The following is a 24,407-nucleotide window of genomic DNA, read 5'->3' on the forward strand; positions in this document are numbered from 1 at the left end:
TCAATAAAATACTAAAAATATTTAAAATGAATGGGCAGCACGGTGGCACAGTGGGTAGCACTTCTGCCTCACAGCAAAACGGCCTGGGTTTGATTCCCGGGTGGGGCGACCCGGTCTCTCTGTGTGGAGTTTGCACGTTCTCCCTGTGTCTGCGTGGGTTTCCTCCGGGTTCTCCGGTTTCCTCCCACAGTCCAAAGACGGCACGTTCAGACTAATTGGAACTTGATTGAAATTGCCCCTCAGGTGTGAGTGTGTGAGCGAATGTGTCTTTTTGTCTGTCTGTGTCTGTCTGCCCTGCGATGGATTGGCGGCCTGTCCTGGGTGTATCCTGCCTTCTGCCCGATGCCTGCTGGGATAGGCTCCAGGTTTTTTTTTTATCGCAATGCCGCGCGTGCTTTCCTTTACTGAAGCTAAACTGTTTGATTATATTATGCCATATCAATACCATTTTAACGTTTTTCGTTTCTATGTTTTGAAATTCGTTAGATTATATTTTTGTCAACATTTTGGTTTTATTTTCGTTTATTATTTTTATAATAATAATAGAATTTACATGATTTAAAGTAAGTCAATACTTACTTTTACTGGTAACTAGTTACTTTTATAGTGGGGTAACTTCGTTAGTAACTAGTAATTATTCAAAGTAAGGTGCCCAACGCACCCGACGCACAACGAGCAGGCTTATTCTATTAGCGTGAATAACATGAAATGTTTAAAATTAATACAGACATGTAGAAAAAAAACGAAGACAAGCTGTAACCTAGATATAAATAATAATATCTTAATAATAATAGAATAATAATAAATAATATAATAATATGCCAATTAGGCATATTTATAGCAGTAGGGTATTTTAATGTTATCCCTGACTCTAATTCATTTAAGTTATATACCTGATTTGATCTTTTTCTGTACAATCCCTGCTAAAGTTTTAGGTGAAGAAGACCTAAAGAAGGTCAGTGCATGTTTCTGGAAAAATAAAAAATGTGGGCGTGGCATCGCAATGGTCCATCGCGATGTTGGGTCATAAATGACACAACCCTAGTATGGCACCTCCTCGTCCTCCTCCTCCACCAAAACATTTGGTCCAGTGGTGCTGACACACTAAAAAAGCTTTTGGAAGAGCATCTGTTTTAAGTTTAGCCACTTGGGTAGTGGCGCTTCATGGCTTCGCTCACAACCCACTTGTACACTTAATTTCACTTTAATTCCGTCTTTCACAAGCAGCGCGTTTGTGGTTCACCGGCATGGCCACATGGCATGGATGGAATATTCCATTTTAACGCGAAAGAGAGGGGGTGTGGACGGAATCTGTATTTCTTTGTAATGTATTGTGTACTTCATTTAACTCACAATAGAAAAAAGGGCAATTCTGTTTATACTCTTTTTCCTAAAGTTCATATTAATACTTGTAAAGGGTTAATCATTTAGTGGGTGTTAACATATGAACAGCTCAGGCATGAGGGATTGTGGTAGCTGCCTACCGTTTCATACACAGCCAGTCTATCTCTGCTCTCTCCTACTGGTATGCAGATTAGCTAAGTGTCAAACAGTCAGGTTGTTACCGTCATTTAATGGTCCATATTATGTCAATTTACATTTGAGATTTGTAGGTATAAACATACACATATTCACACACATATTTTTTCACAGTTTATTTTTTCACCTGCATATCCGATTAGCCTAAATTTTACCCTGTATATTTAATTCCCAGCGCCAGAGAGCTTTATTTTCGTGATAAATATTTCTTAAAACTGCATTGACACTAATGTGGTGACGTGTTTGTGTGTGTTGTGTTGGTACATGTAGATCAGGTGCAGCAGTGCTGCTGGGGTTTTTAAACACAGGGTTCAAACACCTTTTACCATGTAAAATTCAAGCACTTTTCAAGCACTTTCAAGTTTTTTTCAGCATATTTCAGTAAAGTGGAAAATTAATGATAACGGTGATATCTCAAAACTGCGATTCAGCGATAATCAATATATTGCAAAACTATTCTCCACACTTCACAGCGACTGAGCTACTGAGAAAAACTACTTATAAGTAAGTAAATAGCAGGAGTTATGGATTGATTGGTGTCAGTTTCACACAGTTTAAATACCAATGTTCTCAACATATTGAGTATCTCAACATAATGTGTATCCAATAAATTTCGTTCCACTTCACGATTGAAAGATTATTGATCTACTGTTCGAATTATGATGTATCTGGCATGATACGTCATAAAGAAGAAAAGGAGATCCAGTCCAAAATTGTAGTTCCGTCAGATTTTATTCAAAGAATCTTCTGAGCAAAACAGTTTTTTTGGATACATCAAAAATTGAGTAAAAAGATTATTGAAAAATTGAATTGAAATAAAAAGGTGAAAATAAGAGGAAAACCCCAAAGGTGAGAAAAGTTGGGGTTTCCAGAGTTCTCGGCTGTGTGACCAGGACCTGTGGCTCTGTAGTCCCTCTCGGGAGAAGCTCTCCCGCCCAACTCTACTCTTCTTCCTAGACAGAGAGTCTAATAAAAACAGGCATTCGCCTGGCCTCAGTCTAATAGTGTGTGAGGAGGCTCCTCACACCCCCCGGATCCTGATACTGATAAGCAGTTATTCATCCTATACGTCAGCCGAGAACTCGGTCACCCCAACCTTATCAGACTATAGATTACATGTACAGAAACTCATGGTTCTGCTGGAAAAAATCAATCATGCTAAGTTGCAAGAAAAACGGCCTTGCTTTGAGCACAAGGACACAATATACATACATTCTAAGTCACAATGTGAATCATCATGAATCGTGCTAAATGCTTGAATAACATACTGATTAAGTGAAATGCTGATTTAGTTACACACAGATTAACCCTTTAATCAATGAACAATGAACATAGTAAGGCAAAACTCCTCCGTATTCTTACACACTTGTTAATTCTTCACAAAAAAAACAAACAAAAAATCATATATTTATGTTTGAAGCCCAAAATGTGGCAAAAGTTTGAAAAGTTCAAGGGGGGGCCGAATACTTTTGCAAGGCACTGTATATAGTGGTTGCTTGAATGTATGTTTGGCTGTGTACAAAAGCTTTTGGCTAAATGCTTAAGTTGAAAGAATAGATAAGATTGCAGATCTTGCAATATAAAAGCCTTTTATTGAATCACATAGATATGAATATGAGTAAATACATAAGGTGATGTAAAACAACGATAATAGCTGGTACTGGATAAAACAATCAATAAACTAAATGGATTAGATATTTTTAGTACCTTTAGAGATATAAAAAAACCCTTTAGCAAAACGATACCAAATAAGGAAAAGATAACAGAGTACATAACTTTAGCAACACAACACAACCAAATATCCCTGTAGATTAACTTGCAGATTTTTAATCAGACTGACTGAACCATAGACCAATGAGAAAACCAGTAGAGCAGGGGTGTCAAACTCATTTTAGCCGAGGGCCACATTGGCATATTGGCTGTCCTCTCAGGGCCAGATGTAACTTATAAATGTAATAAAATGTAACCAAATGTAATATAAAATGAATGTAATTACTCCTTAATGTTAAATAACTCTCAATATACTATTTATTCAATCAAATATTACAGTTGCATGGAAAAAATGTTTGCTTGTTGCTCTATTAACATAAATCCTTTTAATTTGTCATGTTATGAAATCCAAAAACTCCATCAATCAAGAACCAAACTAGTCAAGTGAATAGGAATGACATAAAATACAAGTTACATTAACTTTGATCAAAACGTTTGATACTGAAATAAGGCTTAATAAATATAAAATTAAAAATTGTGAGCTGTTAAGAACATGTGACAGATTTAGCATTTCCTCATACAACCACTAGTCGGAGCTGCAGCAGCAGCAGCACAAGCCCGCAGTCTTTACTCAGTCAGAGCTACAGCCCAGCCACGGGCTACAGGGCTCAGCTGAGCCAGTCTGGAGCGTTTTTACAGTTTTTAAAATTCTTCTGTGTAGAAAATAAAGATTTTAACCCCACTAACCGAATAATACAGCTCTCTACAGTTCATCTTTCAGCCCGAGCAGCTAACAGCAGCAGTTTAGAGCAGCCGTCACGGAGTCACTGCTCGGATTACATTATAAACAGGTCAGTTAGCGCGCTGCTAACCTCAGGATGTTTATAACTACGGAGTTTAGAACACACCACGGCTGCAAGGTTAGACTGTTGAAGGCTACTGAAGACTATTAAAGGCTATTGGAGGTTATTGAAAGGGTTATTGGGGGCAGAAATCAGTAAAGGCTGGTTAGATAAGTGATTCACGTGCTCCTCCTTTGCTGAGGTGAAACTGCGACTAGCGCTGTCACAGTGATGTTTATTAATATTATTGTTTATTAATATTAATATTTATATTGTCGTATAAATATTTACACAACTTATATCTCTTCTAAAAAGCGTTTATTTTGGTCAGTAACACTCTTCGTAACACAAAAGGCATACCGGTCTTTCGCCTTGAAGCACAGCCGTCCATCTGCATCAGCTTCTCTTTTTCTGGACGTTATGGGATAAACGTTTGTATGTCTCAATTCCACCCGCGAAGTTACACCTTCCCTCCGGCAGGGTTTCCACATCAATGACTACACTGCTGTGTAGTGGCAGTAAGCCGTAACTTCGCGGGTAATACAATCGACAAGCATTGTGGGAAATGTAGTTTTTGGTCAAAGAACGCTTCTGACCTATTTATTATAGACACTAAGATCTTACAAGCTCTCGCTTGGATGTGGCCACATTTGGCCCGCGGGCCTTGTGTTTGACACATGTGCAGTAGAGGGAATCAAGGATCCTGCAGTCTTACTGCAGCACAGCCTGCTGAGTGTTGCTTTCAGTATGGAAACTACAGCTAGACCGTTTTTTTTTTTTTTAACTCTGAAAAGGATTTTTTTGGCCTTTTGTTGCAAGCTAAGAATATTCTCTACTCCTAAGAATACTCTACTCCTTTAAACTACGACATCTAAATTTTAAAAGACTAAGTAATGCTAATCTAACATCTGGAGCAAACACTGGCAGTGCCCTCGCTCCAACTACAAACTACAAACGTGGAGTGGAGGAAAAAATAAAGAAAGTTTTTATATGTAAACAATTGAGAATGTGTTAAGGCTGTAAATGACATAAGTTGACCAAATGATCATTTCCTACTTATGGCAAAGCATATTCAATTTTTAAGCCTAAAAATGTCCCAGAATGATAAAATCCTCACTTTTGTTTATTATTAGTTCTAAAGCTAATGCTGAGATTTAATATACGATTTTACTCTGAGCTAGCATCATCGCTTTACTATTTATTCAGCATATCACTGAAAAAATTGTAAAAATGTATGTTCCTAGTTTATGCTGTTAGTGGTACCATTTATGATTCTGTGTGTAAAAACTTCTTAAAACACAACACTAAGTGTTGAAGAGCTCTGCAGGCATTAACTAATGTAGGTATACAAACATACATAAAAACACAGCATGAAATTCAGTAAACATCATCTCTGGATAAGATTCATTTTTCTGAACCTGTAAAAAGCCATTTTTAAATTTAGTTCTTGTAACAGAGTGAAGATTTTGTGCATGATGAGGTGTTTTTGGCTGTCTGAAAGATTTAAGATTTGCATTTTTTTATGGCAGAGGAACAGATTTGGGATACTTTTCTATCTTTTGTGAATGCACTGATGTAATATAAGTTCACTCTGTAAAGTAAAACTCTTCCCACAGTCTGAACAGTGATACGGTTTCTCTCCTGTGTGAATGCGCTGGTGTATTTTGAGATAACTCTGTTGATTAAAACTCTTCCCACAGTCTGAGCAGTGATACGGTTTCTCTCCTGTGTGAATGCGCTGGTGATTTTTGAGTTTACTCTGTTCAGTAAAACTCTTCCCACAGTCGAAACAGTAATACGGTTTCTCTCCTGTGTGAATGCGCTGATGCAGTTTGAGATAACTCTGTTGATTAAAACTCTTCCCACAGTCTGAGCAGTGATACGGTTTCTCTCCTGTGTGAATGCGCTGGTGTTTTTTGAGATCACTCTGTCTAGTAAAACTCTTCCCACAGTCTGAGCAGTGATACGGTTTCTCTCCTGTGTGAATGCGCTGATGCAGTTTGAGATTACTCTGTTTAGTAAAACTCTTCCCACAGTCGAAACAGTAATACGGTTTCTCTCCTGTGTGAATGCGCTGGTGTTTTTTGAGATTACTCTGTTGATTAAAACTCTTCCCACAGTCTGAGCAGTGATACGGTTTCTCTCCTGTGTGAATGCGCTGGTGTTTTTTGAGATCACTCTGTTGATTAAAACTCTTCCCACAGTCTGAGCAGTGATACGGTTTCTCTCCTGTGTGAATGCGCTGGTGTTTTTTGAGATCACTCTGTTGATTAAAACTCTTCCCACAGTCTGAGCAGTGATACGGTTTCTCTCCTGTGTGAATGCGCTGGTGTTTTTTGAGATTACTCTGTTTAGTAAAACTCTTCCCACAGTCTGAACAGTAATACGGTTTCTCTCCTGTGTGAATGCGCTGGTGCAGTTTGAGATTACTCCGTTTAGTAAAACTCTTCCCACAGTCTGAGCAGTGATACGGTTTCTCTCCTGTGTGAATGCGCTGGTGTTTTTTGAGATCACTCTGTTTAGTAAAACTCTTGACAGAGTGCTGATGTTCCTCCATGTTGGGACTTGGCTCCATCTGTCTGTGAAATGTAGCAAACAATTCCTGCGTTTTCAGGAGATTCTTCTGGATGGCTTGTGCTTCACCTCTTTCAGCAGTTTAACACTGTTCTTTATTAAATATCCTGGTTGTTTATTCTGGAAAAACAAAGAAAAAACAAATTTGTGTATTAAAATAAAAGCAGGTTAATTAACCAAAAAGAATTACCTACATTAGTTACACTATATGGAGAAAACTACTGGGACACCTTCATACTACAATAAAGGCTTCAGTACTTTTATCCCTGTCGTGGAAATCGACAAAGACAGTCAACGAGCCGGGATGCCAAAAAGAGAAGGTTTTTTATTTTGAAGTTGCAAAAAGGAAAAATAAAGCAAAAGCAATGGATGAAGAATGAGAGTAGTCAGGAAAGTCGGAAAAAGCCCCTTTCTGTGTCGACTGGGCATTTTTATACAGTCCCCCCCTGCATACATGAGGCAATCCCCTCGTGATCTGTTTTGGAACAGGTCACTACCATATATGGAATAAAAGATTGGGACCTAACAAGAGAAAAGATGCTGAAAAAACACTGGACGTCTTGTTCTCTTAAAAAGAGGAACAGAAAACGCACGAATAAGCAAAAGTCAAGAATAATTCATAAATCAGAAAGCTCTATTTTACTCTGACAAAACAGTTTCCAGGCAAACTTGATTTCCATCTCTTTAGGAGAGAATAATTCATAAATCAGAAAACACCATTTGCTATGACCCGCTAGTCTCCAGGCAGACCCCTGCTTTTATAATCTTTGCCCTTAAGTCTGAATGAATGGCCTTATCAGAGAATATAAGTTCACATAACACTCAATGATAAAATACTGATTGAATGATTAACAGGATGAATATTGAATGATTAACAGGAATAATCAGTATAATTGATTATGAATACATGAAGTAAATCAGGAATACATGGAATAAATGTTGATTTTCCCCCACAATCCCATTATAAATTCACAGACATTTTAATATGTAGTTGTATCTTGACTGTCAGCAGGCTGCAGCTGCAAAATGTATGTAGCAGAAACACTGCTGCTGTCCAGCACTGAATACAGTGTTATACTACTACTTTAGTAGTATCACACTTTACACTATAATCCATACTACTAAAACTTGAAGCTCGGCTGCGCTCCGGTCCACACCTAGAACCTCCCGCTATGAAGCCGAGCGGAGCGCAGTGCGGCCGAACCGAGTTCCTCGATTAGGCTCGGCCCTGATGCAGAATTTTAGATTTTAGATGCAGAATGAGCACACCTGATGCTTCCACAAGTGATTAAACAGGAGAGATAGTTGAGGGAGGCAGGTCTAATTCAGTGGTTCGGCTTTCAAAGGTCTGATAAACTTCAGCTTGCTCCCAATTGTGCCGGAAAGTGGAGTTGACTAGCAACGGTAATGCATCTAATCTGTTCCACCACCTCAAGCAGTTTCACTACACACAATATCTTCCTTATTCTGGCTGAAGCACTTATGTAGTTTATGTTGTATCTAAGTTATTTATAGTTGATATAGGTTTGTTTATTTGACGGTGATATCGTGTTCCTTTTATATAAATGAAGGCTTTCTGCATTCTTTATCCTGGATGAGGCACTTTTGTTTTGATCTGTTAAATATGTTTACAAAAGGATAAGAAGCTCTGCCTCTGTTGTAATGTAAAGTTATTTATATTGGTAAAATGTAAATAGGTTATTGGTTTGTGTTTGACAGAGATGTCATGTTTTTATATTGCTACATGCAAATAAAGGTGAGCATTAATTCATTCTGACCATTTTTTTTATTTCTAAAGTATTATACAGTTTTTTATGAGAGGAGGCTTTAAAGACAGTAATAGGTACAGATTTCCATTGCAGGGATTCCTAACAGTTTTTCTGAGGCCTTCCAAATATTTATATCGATATCGAAATTATATTGTATCGACCGAAATTAAGGAATGTATCGTGATATAAATTTTGGCCATATCGTCCAGCACTAGCTGTAAATATGTTATACTGCTCTAACAAAGTGTATCTCATTTTATCTTATAAATATCTTTGTAATTTTCTGACTTGCAGTATATCTCTACCCCTCACCTTTTATAATCAAATATTTAGTTTTTCAATACAATAATTTCAGTGACCGGAAGCAGAAAAAGCCTGTATTAAATGTATATGCTTGATGAAGAGTCTCGACCTACCCCTTCCTGTTTTTATGTTCTAGAAATGAGATAATATTACTTTTTTTATTCAGGTGTAGGACCATTTATGGGATAATTTATCTGCATACAATCACAGCTCCAGAAATGACATTAATCTGTTTTAATAAGGCAGTATGCCATAAAATATCGTAAGAAATAATGTTGCCAATATTTTTGAATATCATGAACTATATTACCCTGAAATATGGAGCCATATCACCCACCCCTAATTATCACATTCAGGGTAGTACTTTCTTGCTGTTTTAAGCAAAAGAAAAATTCACACTGTTTTCATTTCCTATTATATATCTTCTAGAGACATTTTATATATGTATATGTCCAGTATAATTTATTTTACTTTAATCCTGCATATATGGAGTGCATTATTACCCAGCAAAAAGCTACACATCGGCCCTTCGTGGGCTAAGTGCGGGCACTGTGGGCAGGGGCTAGCCCATTAAAATTCCAAACAGGCCCAACATGGGTTTTCTGTGGGCAGCCTGTTCATTGGCTGGCCCACTCAAATCCTATAAAAGGCCGCTGTGGGCTAGCCTGAACTGGCCCAGTGCATTAATGCCCCTGTAGGCCCAGTGTGGGAATTATTTGGACAGCCAACACTTTGATGCGCCCACACAAATCCCAGGCAGGCCCACTGTGGGTCAGCCCACATTCAGCCTGCACCATTTCACACCCTGAAGGGCCAGTGTGGGTTATATGTGGGCAAAGCACAGTTTAGCATGCCCACACAATTCCCATGCAGAGCCAGTGTGGGTCAGCCCAAATTCAGCCTGCGCCATTTCATACCCGGTATGGGTTATATGTCGGCAACCTGCACTTTGGCATGTGCACACAAATCTCATGCAGAGCCACTGTGGGTCAGCCCTAATTCAGCCTGCACCATTTACACACTGTAGGCATTGTGGGTTATATGTGGGCAGCACGCACACATATGTGAGCATGCCCACACAAATCCTATGCTAGGTTACTCTGGGTCAGCCCAAATTTACCATTCAATATTTTACAATCTGAAAGTTTGTGTCATAACAAGTTCATATGAAGGGTATCTGAATATTTTTTATTGTTTTTGTCTGTGAGAGCTAGGTAGATTAGCTAGCTTAGTGGATAGGAGCAACACTGTGTGAAATGTAGTATCAGCTCTGAAAGATTTTCTAAACCAAAAGTGGAGAAAAATCAAGGTACCACAGCAGAGTTGTGCAGAGACCTTTGGAGGGGCACACACACACACACACACACACACACACACACACACACATAGTAACATCTCATATTTTTCAAGACATATACTGTATAGCTATACATTTTTATTTATAAAAATATTTTTATTTAATATTTTGGATAGCTACGAATTTGCTCCATGGTGCTGATTCATAATCTCACCTTTATTATTGGTAGTGCTGATAATAAATAAATAAAAATATTAAATTATAAATGTTTTTGTGCTTGACTATACACTTTGTGTAAGCCAGCAAGGTTATAAAAGTTACATATTTTTTATTTTTGCATGTGATATTTAATTGTGAGGATCATGTAACCAACGAATCCACCCCCCTCCCCCTCCCCCCTCCCTGCACGTGCCTTTACCACAGAGCAACGATCGAGCTTAAAGGCAAAGTCAGTGAGTGACTTTGGTCTGTCAAAGTGACTGAAAGGTAAGTTATAATTTCTGTTCTACTATACGCTTTTCTATTTTTTCCTAAGATACTCTAATGTGGTGCTAATGCAGTTACCACTCTCAGGTTATTGTAGCATTATAAGGGTAGCTATGTTGAAGTTAGCATTGTGCTAAAAAATGTTAGCATTGTCCTAAGTTAGAATGAGAATTTACCTCACATTTAAATAACACGAGGGGCTCCCAAGTTGGCAGCTTATCTCGGCTCTTGGAGAAAGACTGCTGTTAAGTAAGTTAACTTTATATCCAAGTATGTCAACAATAACCAGCTAAGGGAACAATGGCTTGCTAAGGGAAATATTAAGGGAAATGGAAAATGGAAAGATATCCACTTAAGCTAAGGGAAAGATAGCCAGTTAAGCTAAGGGAAAGATAGCCAGTTAAGCTAAGGGAAAGATAGCCAGTTAAGCTAAGGGAAAGATAGCCAGTTAAGCTAAGGGAAAGATAGCCAGTTAAGCTAATGCAAAGATAGCCAGTTAAGCTAAGGGAAAGATATCATTTTAAAAAGTTTTGGTATTTTTGTGAACCTGATATCCTGATATCGGCCACCTCACATGTTTATAGAATGTAACTACCAGTCACACACAGTGACTGTAAAGGCTATTTATGTTTCACCATGAATAGCCTGAAGAAATTCAAATTCAAATAACTATCACTATATAAGAATCACTGTAATCAAATACAGTCTGCAAATTTCTCTAAAATTAAGCATTGTACATGAAAAGACACTAACAGATGTAGTATTTACCTGACTGCATTCTCATATGTCTATATTATCATTTTAAGAGGCCGTGAGAAGATCAATCATGCCACCACCAAAGGATGCAGAGATCGAGCAGGTTGCAAAGGTTTGGCTTTGGAATGCACGGGACCGTTCAGGTGGACGGAAGCATCGTCTCATGCAGTCTCTTCCAAAAAAATAGTTAATTTATGATCTATGCTATATTAATGCATAAACAATATTCCTTTTTGATATTATGATTAACTATATCTGTTCTATTTATGTAAAGTACATCTATTTTCTCCTTCATTATTATTGCTGTGAGATAAAAACCTTAATGCAAAAACTAATGTTATATTCAATTAGATTTTTTTTTACTGGTTTGATTGGGATGACATTTTGGTTCCAAGTCTACAAGCAAGAGGAATAAAATTAATAATAGAGATCAGGGGTGGGTTTCCTGAAAGCTTCGTTACGCTAAGAACTTCGTTAACTCGTACTTAAGATTGATCGTTAATTAAAGAGTGTTTCCCAAACCCGTGCGTAACTAAAGTACTACTGTGGTGGAAAATAATGACAGGAAGAAAGAAATTTTCAGAGTCTCTGAGTCTTGATCAGAATGAGTAACAAGATTTATTGAGAAGACACACGTATGAATACAGAGTGATCTCCTCCCTTGGAAAAGTGCCACGCTCTCTTTTATACCTTTCAGATCCTCCCAACCCTTACTGTCTTACTTTCCCAATTATGGGCACAGTGCCACCATTGTGACACGTCAACTTCTTCTGACAGATGGTATGACATAATCCCTTAGTGAGCATATCAGGCTGGTTCTCAAAACACTGCAAGCAGAAAGGAAGATGACCCTGGCGCCAGAACTTGTAGACAGAACAGCTGTGACGTGCATTCCTTAACACACACACACACACACATAGACACACACTGCTGGCGCCAGATAGAGAAAACTCTCACTCAGCATTTCAGAAATGCTCACTGAGGGTAGAATGTTCAGTTCAGTTTACAGTACACATTATCATCGCATAGAACAAAAAGGTAATATCATTAATAGTCTTCATTGTTTATGAATCATCACACGTCATTGATTATGAATCATTTCAATAAACACCTTCCATCACACTACGTAAACTCGCTCGCAGATTAACGAGTGCCCTCACCCAGTCGTTATTCTTAAGAGCTTCTTTAAGGGATCTCTACTTGCAGTTCAGCACCTTAAACACCAGGGACCGCCAATTTTGAGGGAGAAAAATTATAATTTCCCTGGTTGAAGCAATTATATTATGTTACTATTAATTATAATAAATTATATTATATATATAATTATTATTATAATAATTAATATTATTATATTATATTATATTATATTATATTATATTATTTCCCGTGTCTGCGGGTGCTCCGGTTTCCTCCCACAGTCCAAAGTTCAGGCTAATTGGATGTCGGATAAAAATTGCCCCTTAGGTGTGAGTGTGTGAGTGGATGTGTCTGTGTGTCTGTCTGCCCTGCGATGGATTGGCGGCCTGTCCAGGGTGTATACTGCCTTCCCCCCGATGCCGACTGGTATAGACTCCAGCCAGTGAGTGAATGAGTTATATTATATTATATTATATTATATTATATTATAATGCCAACTTTGTCTGTGGCTTGTAGTCTGACTGGGCATACTGGAATTGATTAATCAAACCCATAAATTATTAAAATCCAGATTCCTGCAGATGATGCTCACGGTCTAAGCAAAGCTGCAAAGTCACCAAGTCCGTGGATTCTGTAATCAGGCTGTTATGTGGCATACACACACTTATATACACTTCCCACCAGCCCGGGAATTACAGCACAATACAATATATTTCCATGCTATTGGGAAAATTCCTGGTACTGTAGGTCCGGTGCAGGGGACGCCTGCAGTGTCTTTACTCACACCTACACGTATTGTAAAGGGTATCGGTGATTGTGCAGGTAATATTTAATATTATTCTTTATTTAGATGCTTCTAACCAACATTGTGGCCGTTCATCTGGGCAAACTCTGGGGGGTGTGTCAGCTCGCAAATATATAAATATCAGTCAAAAGTTGACACGTCTCATTTAATGTTTTTTTTTTTTTTTGTCGATTAATATTAAAACTATGAAAACAATTAATTGACGCATATGGAATTATCTAGTTAACAAAGAGGTGCATGGCCTATATATATATATACACACACACACACACACACACACCGGAACATACGTATATGTATTATTATATTATTTTTATATTATTAATAATTATAATAATAATAAATTAATATTATTATCAATATTACTATTAATAATATTAGTACAATATCTATTAATATAATATATGTATATTAACAATAATAGTTTTAAAAAAAAGTTTAATGTTTATTAAACATTTATATATAAACATATGACTTATTTATTTAGCCATATGTATCTGTAGGAGTATTTTATTAATGCCAAAGTACATCCTTTTGTAATTTAAATTTCAAAATATGTATAATATTGATGATTACAACACTTTTTTACATTTTTAGGGTGTAATACTGAATAAATACTGCATAATAATCGATATTTGTGGATCGATTGAGTGCACTGTTTCAGGGGAGGATTCAACAAAGACGTTCTTTAACCTCCTTTGTTAATTTTCACGTTGCGAAGCTCTTTGGGAAACACTCGCAGAACTGGCTCGTTCTTTACTCACGTCATTCGTTAGTTCGTTCGTTATTCGCTAAGGTTGTTCGTTTTCGGGAAACCCACCCCAGAGGCTTTGTTCCAGTAGCAATAATAGTATCAGTTTATTATTCATCTACTACATCAGTCTAGTGCATTTAAGTATTTATTCAAGAATATGATTTGCTGTTTTTATTGATGTTTATATATATATATATTTTTTTTTTATTTAATTTAAGTTGTATAATTCTTTGTTATTTTGTATTATGTTTGATATTTATATCATACCGTTTATTATAAATACTGTTTTTGCAAATGGAGATATTTATGCAGTACATGTTTATCTACATGCTAAAATATAAATTTGGGATTTAATTTACTTAAATATTGTTGTGTGTTGTTTATATTTTATACATGATACTTTGTAATAAATGTATTAATTTACTATACACTTTAAATTGTGTTATTTATTTAATTGTTTTAAAGCCAGTTGCAAAAAATGTCAAAGTGCCAATAGCACAGCTTTAAATTTTCTTTCTTGAAAAGTGTTCTCTGTTCAATATTGCACAGTTCTAAAAATTTGGGGCCACAATTGGTTTTCCGCTGAGGGCATGAGTCAGTGTGTGTGTGTGTGTGTGTGTGTGTGTGTGTGTGTGTGTGTGTGTGTGTGTGTGTGTGTGTTAGAGCTCTGCAAATCTCTGTTGGCCCAATGTGCAAATACCCATTGGTCCGATTTGGGCTGCCCATATGGGGGCGGTACCGCACCAACCTCATTGGCCCAGTGTGGGCATGTTTGCTGGGTTGTATCATGACATTATTCTCAAACAAAATCACATCATAAAACATTTACTATTGCTAACACATTTGTAAATCTGTACATAAAAATACTGTGTGGAGCATGCACCATGTTTTTTTAATGCGTCACGAACAATGTAGAAAAATACTGAATAACAAAAGCAGTTTTGTTAAAAGGATACAGCAACTGGATATAGGGGCACATTACATTATTTTTAAAGGTAAGTTACAGTTTAGCCACCTTTACCTTATCAAGCCAATGCTAGCGACCTAGCCAAGCTAGCTAGCAATTCAAAACATCACATACTACACGAGGCTGAAGTTGGTTTGATATTCGCAGCTCCAGATTCGTTTGGCTCGATATTCGCAGCCTCGTATTCCCCGGCTGAAGTTGGTTTGATATTCGCAGCTGCCGCTTCACTGAACCACCGTGAACTAAAGGGAGCGTTCACAAACACCCGCTGTTTATATTAAACACCTCACAGATCAACACTGAAGGAGACAGAATGAAGAAAAGCAGTACATCTGTTTATTAACAATGTAAATATACAATATATTATTAAATATGATTTTGTATATTGTAAAATATTTATTTTAATTACTGAATTTATAATTATATATTACAATAAATAATTAAATATATATTTAATAAAATTATATTTTAAAAGCCATTGCGCTCAAATAATATGAGGCAGATGTTCAAGTGTGATTTTGAAGAACTTTTTCATGTTGGGCCAGACCAAATACACATGATCTGAAGAGTACTAGTCTTCTTCTTTAAGAAAAACCTGGAATTAGCCTGGCCCGAGCTGATTTTATACTTTAAAATTAACTGGCAACATGGCCTACCGATCCATAATGCACAAAAAAATTTAATACAAAGCTGATGTTCTAGTGTGATTTTGAAGGACTTTTTAATCTTGGGCCAGACCAAATACACATGATCTGAAGAGTACTAGTCTTCTTCTTTAAGAAAAACCTGGAATTAGCCTGGCCCGAGCTGATTTTATACTTTAAAATGAACTGGCAAACTTTGAAAGACTTTTTCATCTTGGGCCAGAACACATACACATCAGATGAAGAGAACTACTCTCCCACTTTGAGGAAAACCTGGAATTAGCCTGGCCCGAGCTGATTTTATACTTTAAAATGAACTGGCAACATAGCATACCAATTCATAATGCACAATTTTTTTATGTAAAGCTGATGTTCTAGTGTGATTTTGAAGGACTTTTTAATCTTGGGCCAGAACAAATACACATGATCTAAAGAGTACTAGTCTTCTACTTTAAGAAAAACCTGGAATTAGCCTGGCCCAAGCTGATTTTATACTTTAAAATGAACTGGCAACATAGCATACCAATCCATAATGCACAATTTTTTTTATGTAAAGCTGATGTTCTAGTGTGATTTTGAAGGACTTTTTCATCTTGGGCCAGACCAAATACACATGATCTGAAGAGTACTAGTCTTCTACTTTAAGAAAAACCTGGAATTAGCCTGGCCCAAGCTGATTTTATACTTTAAAATGAACTGGCAACATGGAATACCGATCCATAAAGCACAATTTTTTTTATGTAAAGCTGATGTTCCAGTGTGATTTTGAAGGACTTTGTAATCTTGGGCCAGACCAAATACACATGATCTGAAGAGTACTAGTCTTCTACTTTAAGAAAAACCTGGAATTAGCCTGGCCCAAGCTGATTTTATACTTTAAAATGAACTGGCAACATAGCATACCAATCCATAATGCACAATTTTTTTTATGTAAAGCTGATGTTCCAGTGTGATTTTGAAGGACTTTGTAATCTTGGGCCAGACCAAATACACATGATCTGAAGAGTACTAGTCTTCTACTTTAAGGAAAACCTGGAATTAGCCTGGCCCGAGCTGATTTTATACTTTAAAATTAACTGGCAACATGGCATACCGATCCATAAGGCACAAAAAAGTTTAATTTAAAGCTGATGTTCTAGTGTGATTTTGAAGGACCTTTTAATCTTGGGCCAGAACAAATACACATGATCTGAAGAGAACTAGTCTTCTACTTTAAGGAAAACCTGGAATTAGCCTGGCCCAAGCTGATTTTATACTTTAAAATGAACTGGCAACATAGCATACCAATCCATAATGCACAATTTTTTTTATGTAAAGCTGATGTTCCAGTGTGATTTTGAAGGACTTTTTAATCTTGGGCCAGAACAAATACACATGATCTAAAGAGAACTAGTCTTCTACTTTAAGGAAAACCTGGAATTAGCCTGGCCCGAGCTGATTTTATACTTTAAAATTAACTGGCAACATGGCCTACCGATCCATAATGCACAAAAAATTGAATATAAAGCTGATGTTCTAGTGTGATTTTGAAGGACTTTTTAATCATGGGCCAGACCAAATACACATGATCTAAAGAGTACTAGTCTTCTACTTTAAGGAAAACCTGGAAATAGCCTGGCCCAAGCTGATTTTATACTTTAAAATGAACTGGCAACATGGAATACCGATCCATAATGCACAATTGTTTTTATGTAAAGCTGATGTTCTAGTGTGATTTTGAAGGACTTTTTAATCTTGGGCCAGAACAAATACACATGATCTGAAGAGAACTAGTCTTCTACTTTAAGAAAAACCTGGAATTAGCCTGGCCCGAGCTGATTTTATACTTTAAAATTAACTGGCAACATGGCATACCGATCCATAAGGCACAAAAAAGTTTAATTTAAAGCTGATGTTCTAGTGTGATTTTGAAGGACTTTTTAATCTTGGGCCAGACCAAATACACATGATCTGAAGAGTACTAGTCTTCTACTTTAAGGAAAGCCTGGAATTAGCCTGGCCCAAGCTGATTTTGTACTTTAAAATGAACTGGCAACATGGCCTACCGATCCATAATGCACAAAAAAATTGAATATAAAGCTGATGTTCTAGTGTGATTTTGAAGGACTTTTTAATCTTGGGCCAGACCAAATACACATGATCTGAAGAGTACTAGTCTTCTTCTTTAAGGAAAACCTGGAATTAGCCTGGCCCGAGCTGATTTTATACTTTAAAATTAACTGGCAACATGGCCTACCGATCCATAATGCACAAAAAAATTTAATATAAAGCTGATGTTCTAGTGTGATTTTGAAGGACTTTTTAATCTTGGGCCAGACCAAATACACATGATCTAAAGAGTACTAGTCTTCTACTTTAAGGAAAACCTGGAAATAGCTTGGCCCAAGCTGATTTTATACTTTAAAATGAACTGGCAACATGGAATACCGATCCATAATGCACAATTGTATTTATGTAAAGCTGATGTTCTAGTGTGATTTTGAAGGACTTTTTAATCTTGGGCCAGACCAAATAGACATGATCTAAAGAGTACTAGTCTTCTACTTTAGGTAAAGCCTGGAATTAGCCTGGCCCAAGCTGATTTTATACTTTAAAATTAACTGGCAACATGGCATACCGATCCATAAGGCACAAAAAAGTTTAATTTAAAGCTGATGTTCTAGTGTGATTTTGAAGGACTTTTTAATTTTGGGCCAGACCAAATACACATGATCTGAAGAGTACCAGTCTTCTACTTTAAGAAAAACCTGGAATTAGCCTGGCCCACGCTGATTTTATACTTTAAAATGAACTGGCAACATGTAATAAGGATCCATAATGCACAAAGAAATTTAATATAAAGCTGATGTTCTAGTGTGATTTTGAAGGACTTTTTCATCTTGGGCCAGAACAAATACACATGATCTGAAGAGAACTAGTCTTCTACTTTAAGGAAAACCTGGAATTAGCCTGGCCCGAGCTGATTTTATACTTTAAAATGAACTGGCAACATAGCATACCAATCCATAATGCACAATTTTTTTTTATGTAAAGCTGATGTTCTAGTGTGATTTTGAAGGACTTTTTAATCTTGGGCCAGACCAAATACACATGATCTGAAGAGTACTAGTCTTCTACTTTAAGGAAAGCCTGGAATTAGCCTGACCCAAGCTGATTTTGTACTTTAAAATGAACTGGCAACATGGTATAACGAGCCATAATGCACAATTTTTTTATGTAAAGCTGATGTTCTAGTGTGATTTTGAAGGACTTTTTAATCTTGGGCCAGACCAAATACACATGATCTGAAGAGTACTAGTCTTCTACTTTAAGGAAAACCTGGAATTAGCTTGGCCCGAGCTGATTTTATACTTTAAAATGAACTGGCAACATGGAATAACGATCCATAATGCACAAAGAAATTGAATATAAAGCTGATGTTCTAGTGTGATTTTGAAGGACTTTTTCATCTTGGGCCAGGCCAAATACACATGATCTGAAGAGTACTAGTCTTCTTCTTTAAGGAAAACCTGGAATTAGCCTGGCCCAAGCTGATTTTATACTTTAAAATGAACTGGCAACATGGAATACCGATCCATAAAGCACAATTTTTTATGTAAAGCTGATGTTCCAGTGTGATTTTTAAGGACTTTTTCATCTTGGGCCAGGCCAAATACACATGATCTGAAGAGTAGTAGTCTTCTACTTTAAGGAAAACCTGGAAATAGCCTGGCCCAAGCTGATTTTATACTTTAAAATGTATTGGCAACATGGTATAATGAGCCATTTTGCACAAAAAAGCCACTGTTCCAGTACAATTTTGAAGAATTTTTAAATCTTGGGCCAGAACAAATACACATGATCTGAAGAGAACTAGTCTTCTACTTTAAGGAAAACCTGGAATTAGCCTGGCCCGAGCTGATTTTATACTTTAAAATGAACTGGCAACATAGCATACCAATCCATAATGCACAATTTTTTTTATGTAAAGCTGATGTTCTAGTGTGATTTTGAAGGACTTTTTAATCTTGGGCCAGACCAAATACACATGATCTGAAGAGTACTAGTCTTCTACTTTAAGGAAAACCTGGAATTAGCCTGGCCCGAGCTGATTTTATACTTTAAAATTAACTGGCAACATGGCATACCGATCCATAAGGCACAAAAAAGTTTAATTTAAAGCTGATGTTCTAGTGTGATTTTGAAGGACCTTTTAATCTTGGGCCAGAACAAATACACATGATCTGAAGAGAACTAGTCTTCTACTTTAAGAAAAACCTGGAATTAGCCTGGCCCGAGCTGATTTTATACTTTAAAATTAACTGGCAACATGGCATACCGATCCATAAGGCACAAAAAAGTTTAATTTAAAGCTGATGTTCTAGTGTGATTTTGAAGGACTTTTTAATCTTGGGCCAGAACAAATACACATGATCTAAAGAGAACTAGTCTTCTACTTTAAGGAAAACCTGGAATTAGCCTGGCCCAAGCTGATTTTATACTTTAAAATGAACTGGCAACATAGCATACCAATCCATAATGCACAATTTTTTTTATGTAAAGCTGATGTTCCAGTGTGATTTTGAAGGACTTTTTAATCTTGGGCCAGAACAAATACACATGATCTAAAGAGAACTAGTCTTCTACTTTAAGGAAAACCTGGAATTAGCCTGGCCCGAGCTGATTTTATACTTTAAAATTAACTGGCAACATGGCCTACCGATCCATAATGCACAAAAAATTGAATATAAAGCTGATGTTCTAGTGTGATTTTGAAGGACTTTTTAATCATGGGCCAGACCAAATACACATGATCTAAAGAGTACTAGTCTTCTACTTTAAGGAAAACCTGGAAATAGCCTGGCCCAAGCTGATTTTATACTTTAAAATGAACTGGCAACATGGAATACCGATCCATAATGCACAATTGTTTTTATGTAAAGCTGATGTTCTAGTGTGATTTTGAAGGACTTTTTAATCTTGGGCCAGAACAAATACACATGATCTGAAGAGAACTAGTCTTCTACTTTAAGAAAAACCTGGAATTAGCCTGGCCCGAGCTGATTTTATACTTTAAAATTAACTGGCAACATGGCATACCGATCCATAAGGCACAAAAAAGTTTAATTTAAAGCTGATGTTCTAGTGTGATTTTGAAGGACTTTTTAATCTTGGGCCAGACCAAATACACATGATCTGAAGAGTACTAGTCTTCTACTTTAAGGAAAGCCTGGAATTAGCCTGGCCCGAGCTGATTTTATACTTTAAAATGAACTGGCAACATGGAATACCGATCCATAATGCACAAAAAAATTGAATATAAAGCTGATGTTCTAGTGTGATTTTGAAGGACTTTTTAATCTTGGGCCAGACCAAATACACATGATCTGAAGAGTACTAGTCTTCTTCTTTAAGGAAAACCTGGAATTAGCCTGGCCCAAGCTGATTTTATACTTTAAAATTAACTGGCAACATGGTATAACAAGCCATTTTGCACAAAAAAGCCACTGTTCCAGTACAAGTTTGAAGAATTTTTTAATCTTGGGCCAGAACAAATACACATGATCTGAAGAGAACTAGTCTTCTACTTTAAGGAAAACCTGGAAGTAGCCTGGCCCGAGCTGATTTTATCCTTTAAAATGAATTGGCAACGTGACATGAAAGCCATTTTGCACAGAAATAATGAGTATAAAGCATTGATTTTGAGAATACCAGAACTCTTCATCTGATGTGTATTTGGTCTGAAAAAAAAAGTCCAAAATCATACTGGAATATCAGCTTTAAATAATATTTTTTTTGTGCTGCCATGTTGCCAATTAATTGTGCAGTCTAAAATCAGCTCTGGCCAGGCAAATCCCAAAATTTCCTTAAAGTAGAAGACTAGTACTCTTTAGATCATGTTTATTTGGTCTGGCCCAAGATGGAAAAAGTCCTTCAAAATCACACTGGAACATCAGCTTTACATAAAAAAAAATTGTGCATTATGGCTCGTTATACCATGTAGCCAGTTCATTTTAAAGTATAAAATCAGCTCGGGCCAGGCTAATTCCAGGTTTTCCTTAAAGAAGAAGACTAGTACTCTTCAGATCATGTGTATTTGGTCTGGCCCAAGATTAAAAAGTCCTTCAAAATCACACTGGAACATCAGCTTTACATAAAAAAAAATTGTGCATTATGGATCGGTATGCTATGTTGCCAGTTAATTTTAAAGTATAAAATCAGCTCGGGCCAGGCTAATTCCAGGTTTTCCTTAAAGTAGAAGACTAGTTCTCTTCAGATCATGTGTATTTGTTCTGGCCCAAGATTAAAAAGTCCTTCAAAATCACACTAGAACATCAGCTTTAAATTAAACTTTTTTCTGCCTTATGGATCGGTATGCCATGTTGCCAGTTAATTTTAAAGTATAAAATCAGCTTGGGCCAGGCTATTTTTAGGCTGTCCCTAAAGTAGAAGACTAGTACTCTTTAGATCATGTGTATTTGGTCTGGCCCAATATGAAAAAGTCCTTCAAAATCACACTAGAACATCAGCTTTATATTCAATTTTTTGTGCATTATGGATCGGTAGGCCATGTTGCCAGTTCATTTTAAAGTATAAAATCAGCTCGGGCCAGGCTAATTCCAGGTTTTCCTTAAGGAAGAAGACTAGTACTCTTCAGATCATGTGTATTTGTTCTGGCCCAAGATGAAAAAGTCCTTCAAAATCACACTGGAACATCAGCTTTACATAAAGAAAAATTGTGCATTATGGAGCGGTATTCCATATTGCCAGTTCATTTTAAAGTATAAAATCAGCTCGGGCCAGGCTATTTCCAGGTTTTCCTTAAAGTAGAAGACTAGTTCTCTTCAGATCATGTGTATTTGTTCTGGCCCAAGATGAAAAAGTCCTTCAAAATCACACTGGAACATCAGCTTTACATAAAGAAAAATTGTGCATTATGGATCGTTATTACATGTTGCCAGTTCATTTTAAAATATAAAATCAGCTTGGGCCAGGCTAATTCCAGGTTTTACTTAAAGTAGAAGACTAGTACTCTTCAGATCATGTGTATTTGGTCTGGCCCAAGATTAAAAAGTCCTTCAAAATCACACTAGAACATCAGCTTTAAATTAAACTTTTTTGTGCCTTATGGATCGGCATGCCATGTTGCCAGTTAATTTTAAAGTATAAAATCAGCTTGGTACAGGCTAATTCCAGGTTTCTCTTAAAGTAGAAGACTAGTACTCTTTAGATCATGTGTATTTGGTCTGGCCCAATATGAAAAAGTCCTTTAAAATCACACTGGAACATCAGCTTTACATAAAAAAAATTGTGCATTATGGATCGGTATGCTATGTTGCCAGTTAATTTTAAAGTATAAAATCAGCTCGGGCCAGGCTAATTCCAGGTTTTCCTTAAAGTAGAAGACTAGTTCTCTTCAGATCATGTGTATTTGTTCTGGCCCAAGATTAAAAAGTCCTTCAAAATCACACTAGAACATCAGCTTTAAATTAAACTTTTTTGTGCCTTATGGATCGGTATGCCATGTTGCCAGTTAATTTTAAAGTATAAAATCAGCTTGGGCCAGGCTATTTCCAGGCTTTCCCTAAAGTAGAAGACTAGTACTCTTTAGATCATGTGTATTTGGTCTGGCCCAATATGAAAAAGTCCTTCAAAATCACACTAGAACATCAGCTTTATATTCAATTTTTTGTGCATTATGGATCGGTAGGCCATGTTGCCAGTTAATTTTAAAGTATAAAATCAGCTTGGGCCAGGCTAATTCCAGGTTTTCCTTAAAGAAGAAGACTAGTACTCTTCAGATCATGTGTATTTGGTCTGGCCCAAGATGAAAAAGTCCTTCAAAATCACACTGGAACATCAGCTTTACATAAAAAAAATTGTGCTTTATGGATCGGTATTCCATGTTGCCAGTTCATTTTAAAGTATAAAATCAGCTTGGGCCATGCTAATTCCAGTTTTTTCTTAAAGTAGAAGACTAGTACTCTTCAGATCATGTGTATTTGGTCTGGCCCAAGATTAAAAAGTCCTTCAAAATCACACTAGAACATCAGCTTTACATAAAAAAATTGTGCTTTATGGATCGGTATTCCATGTTGCCAGTTCATTTTAAAGTATAAAATCAGCTTGGGCCAGGCTATTTCCAGCTTTTTCTTAAAGTAGAAGACTAGTACTCTTCAGATCATGTGTATTTGTTCTGGCCCAAGATGAAAAAGTCCTTCAAAATCACACTAGAACATCAGCTTTACATAAAAAAATTGTGCATTATGAATTGGTATGCTATGTTGCCAGTTCATTTTAAAGTATAAAATCAGCTCGGGCCAGGCTAATTCCAGGTTTTCCTCAAAGTGGGAGAGTAGTTATCTTCATCTGATGTGTATGTGTTCTGGCCCAAGATGAAAAAGTCTTTCAAAGATTGCCAGTTCATTTTAAAATATAAAATCAGCTCGGGCCAGGCTAATTCCAGGTTTTTCTTAAAGTAGAAGACTAGTACTCTTCAGATCATGTGTATTTGGTCTGGCCCAACATGAAAAAGTTCTTCAAAATCACACTTGAACATCTGCCTCATATTATTTGAGTGCAATGGCTTTTAAAATATAATTTTATTAAATATATATTTAATTATTTATTGTAATATATAATTATAAATTCAGTAATTAAAATAAATATTTTACAATATACAAAATCATATTTAATAATATATTGTATATTTACATTGTTAATAAACAGATGTACTGCTTTTCTTCATTCTGTCTCCTTCAGTGTTGATCTGTGAGGTGTTTAATATAAACAGCGGGTGTTTGTGAACGCTCCCTTTAGTTCACGGTGGTTCAGTGAAGCGGCA

General features: G+C 36.6%; 1 protein-coding gene and 1 long non-coding RNA gene across 4 annotated transcripts in view; one reads left to right on the forward strand and one right to left on the reverse strand.

Moving 5' to 3' along the window:
• Positions 1–2,252: 2,252 nt before the first annotated feature.
• LOC125801328 (zinc finger protein 239-like) overlaps positions 2,253–24,407 on the reverse strand; it is a 157,917-nt gene continuing 135,762 nt past the window's right edge. For all 3 annotated transcript variants that reach the window (XM_049477871.1, XM_049477869.1, XM_049477870.1), the window contains exon 2: positions 2,253–6,785. In XM_049477871.1, coding sequence (XP_049333828.1) covers positions 5,644–6,666 — 1,023 coding nt within the window. In that variant the 5' untranslated portion in view covers positions 6,667–6,785 and the 3' untranslated portion in view covers positions 2,253–5,643. The remainder of the gene's footprint in view (positions 6,786–24,407) is intronic.
• LOC125801625 (uncharacterized) lies at positions 10,399–11,862 on the forward strand. Its single transcript, XR_007438832.1, has 2 exons — positions 10,399–10,520; positions 11,327–11,862. It is a non-coding gene; the product is annotated as an uncharacterized LOC125801625 (long non-coding RNA).

This window comes from Astyanax mexicanus, chromosome 4, assembly GCF_023375975.1.
Source record: "Astyanax mexicanus isolate ESR-SI-001 chromosome 4, AstMex3_surface, whole genome shotgun sequence".
NCBI lineage: Eukaryota > Metazoa > Chordata > Actinopteri > Characiformes > Acestrorhamphidae > Astyanax > Astyanax mexicanus.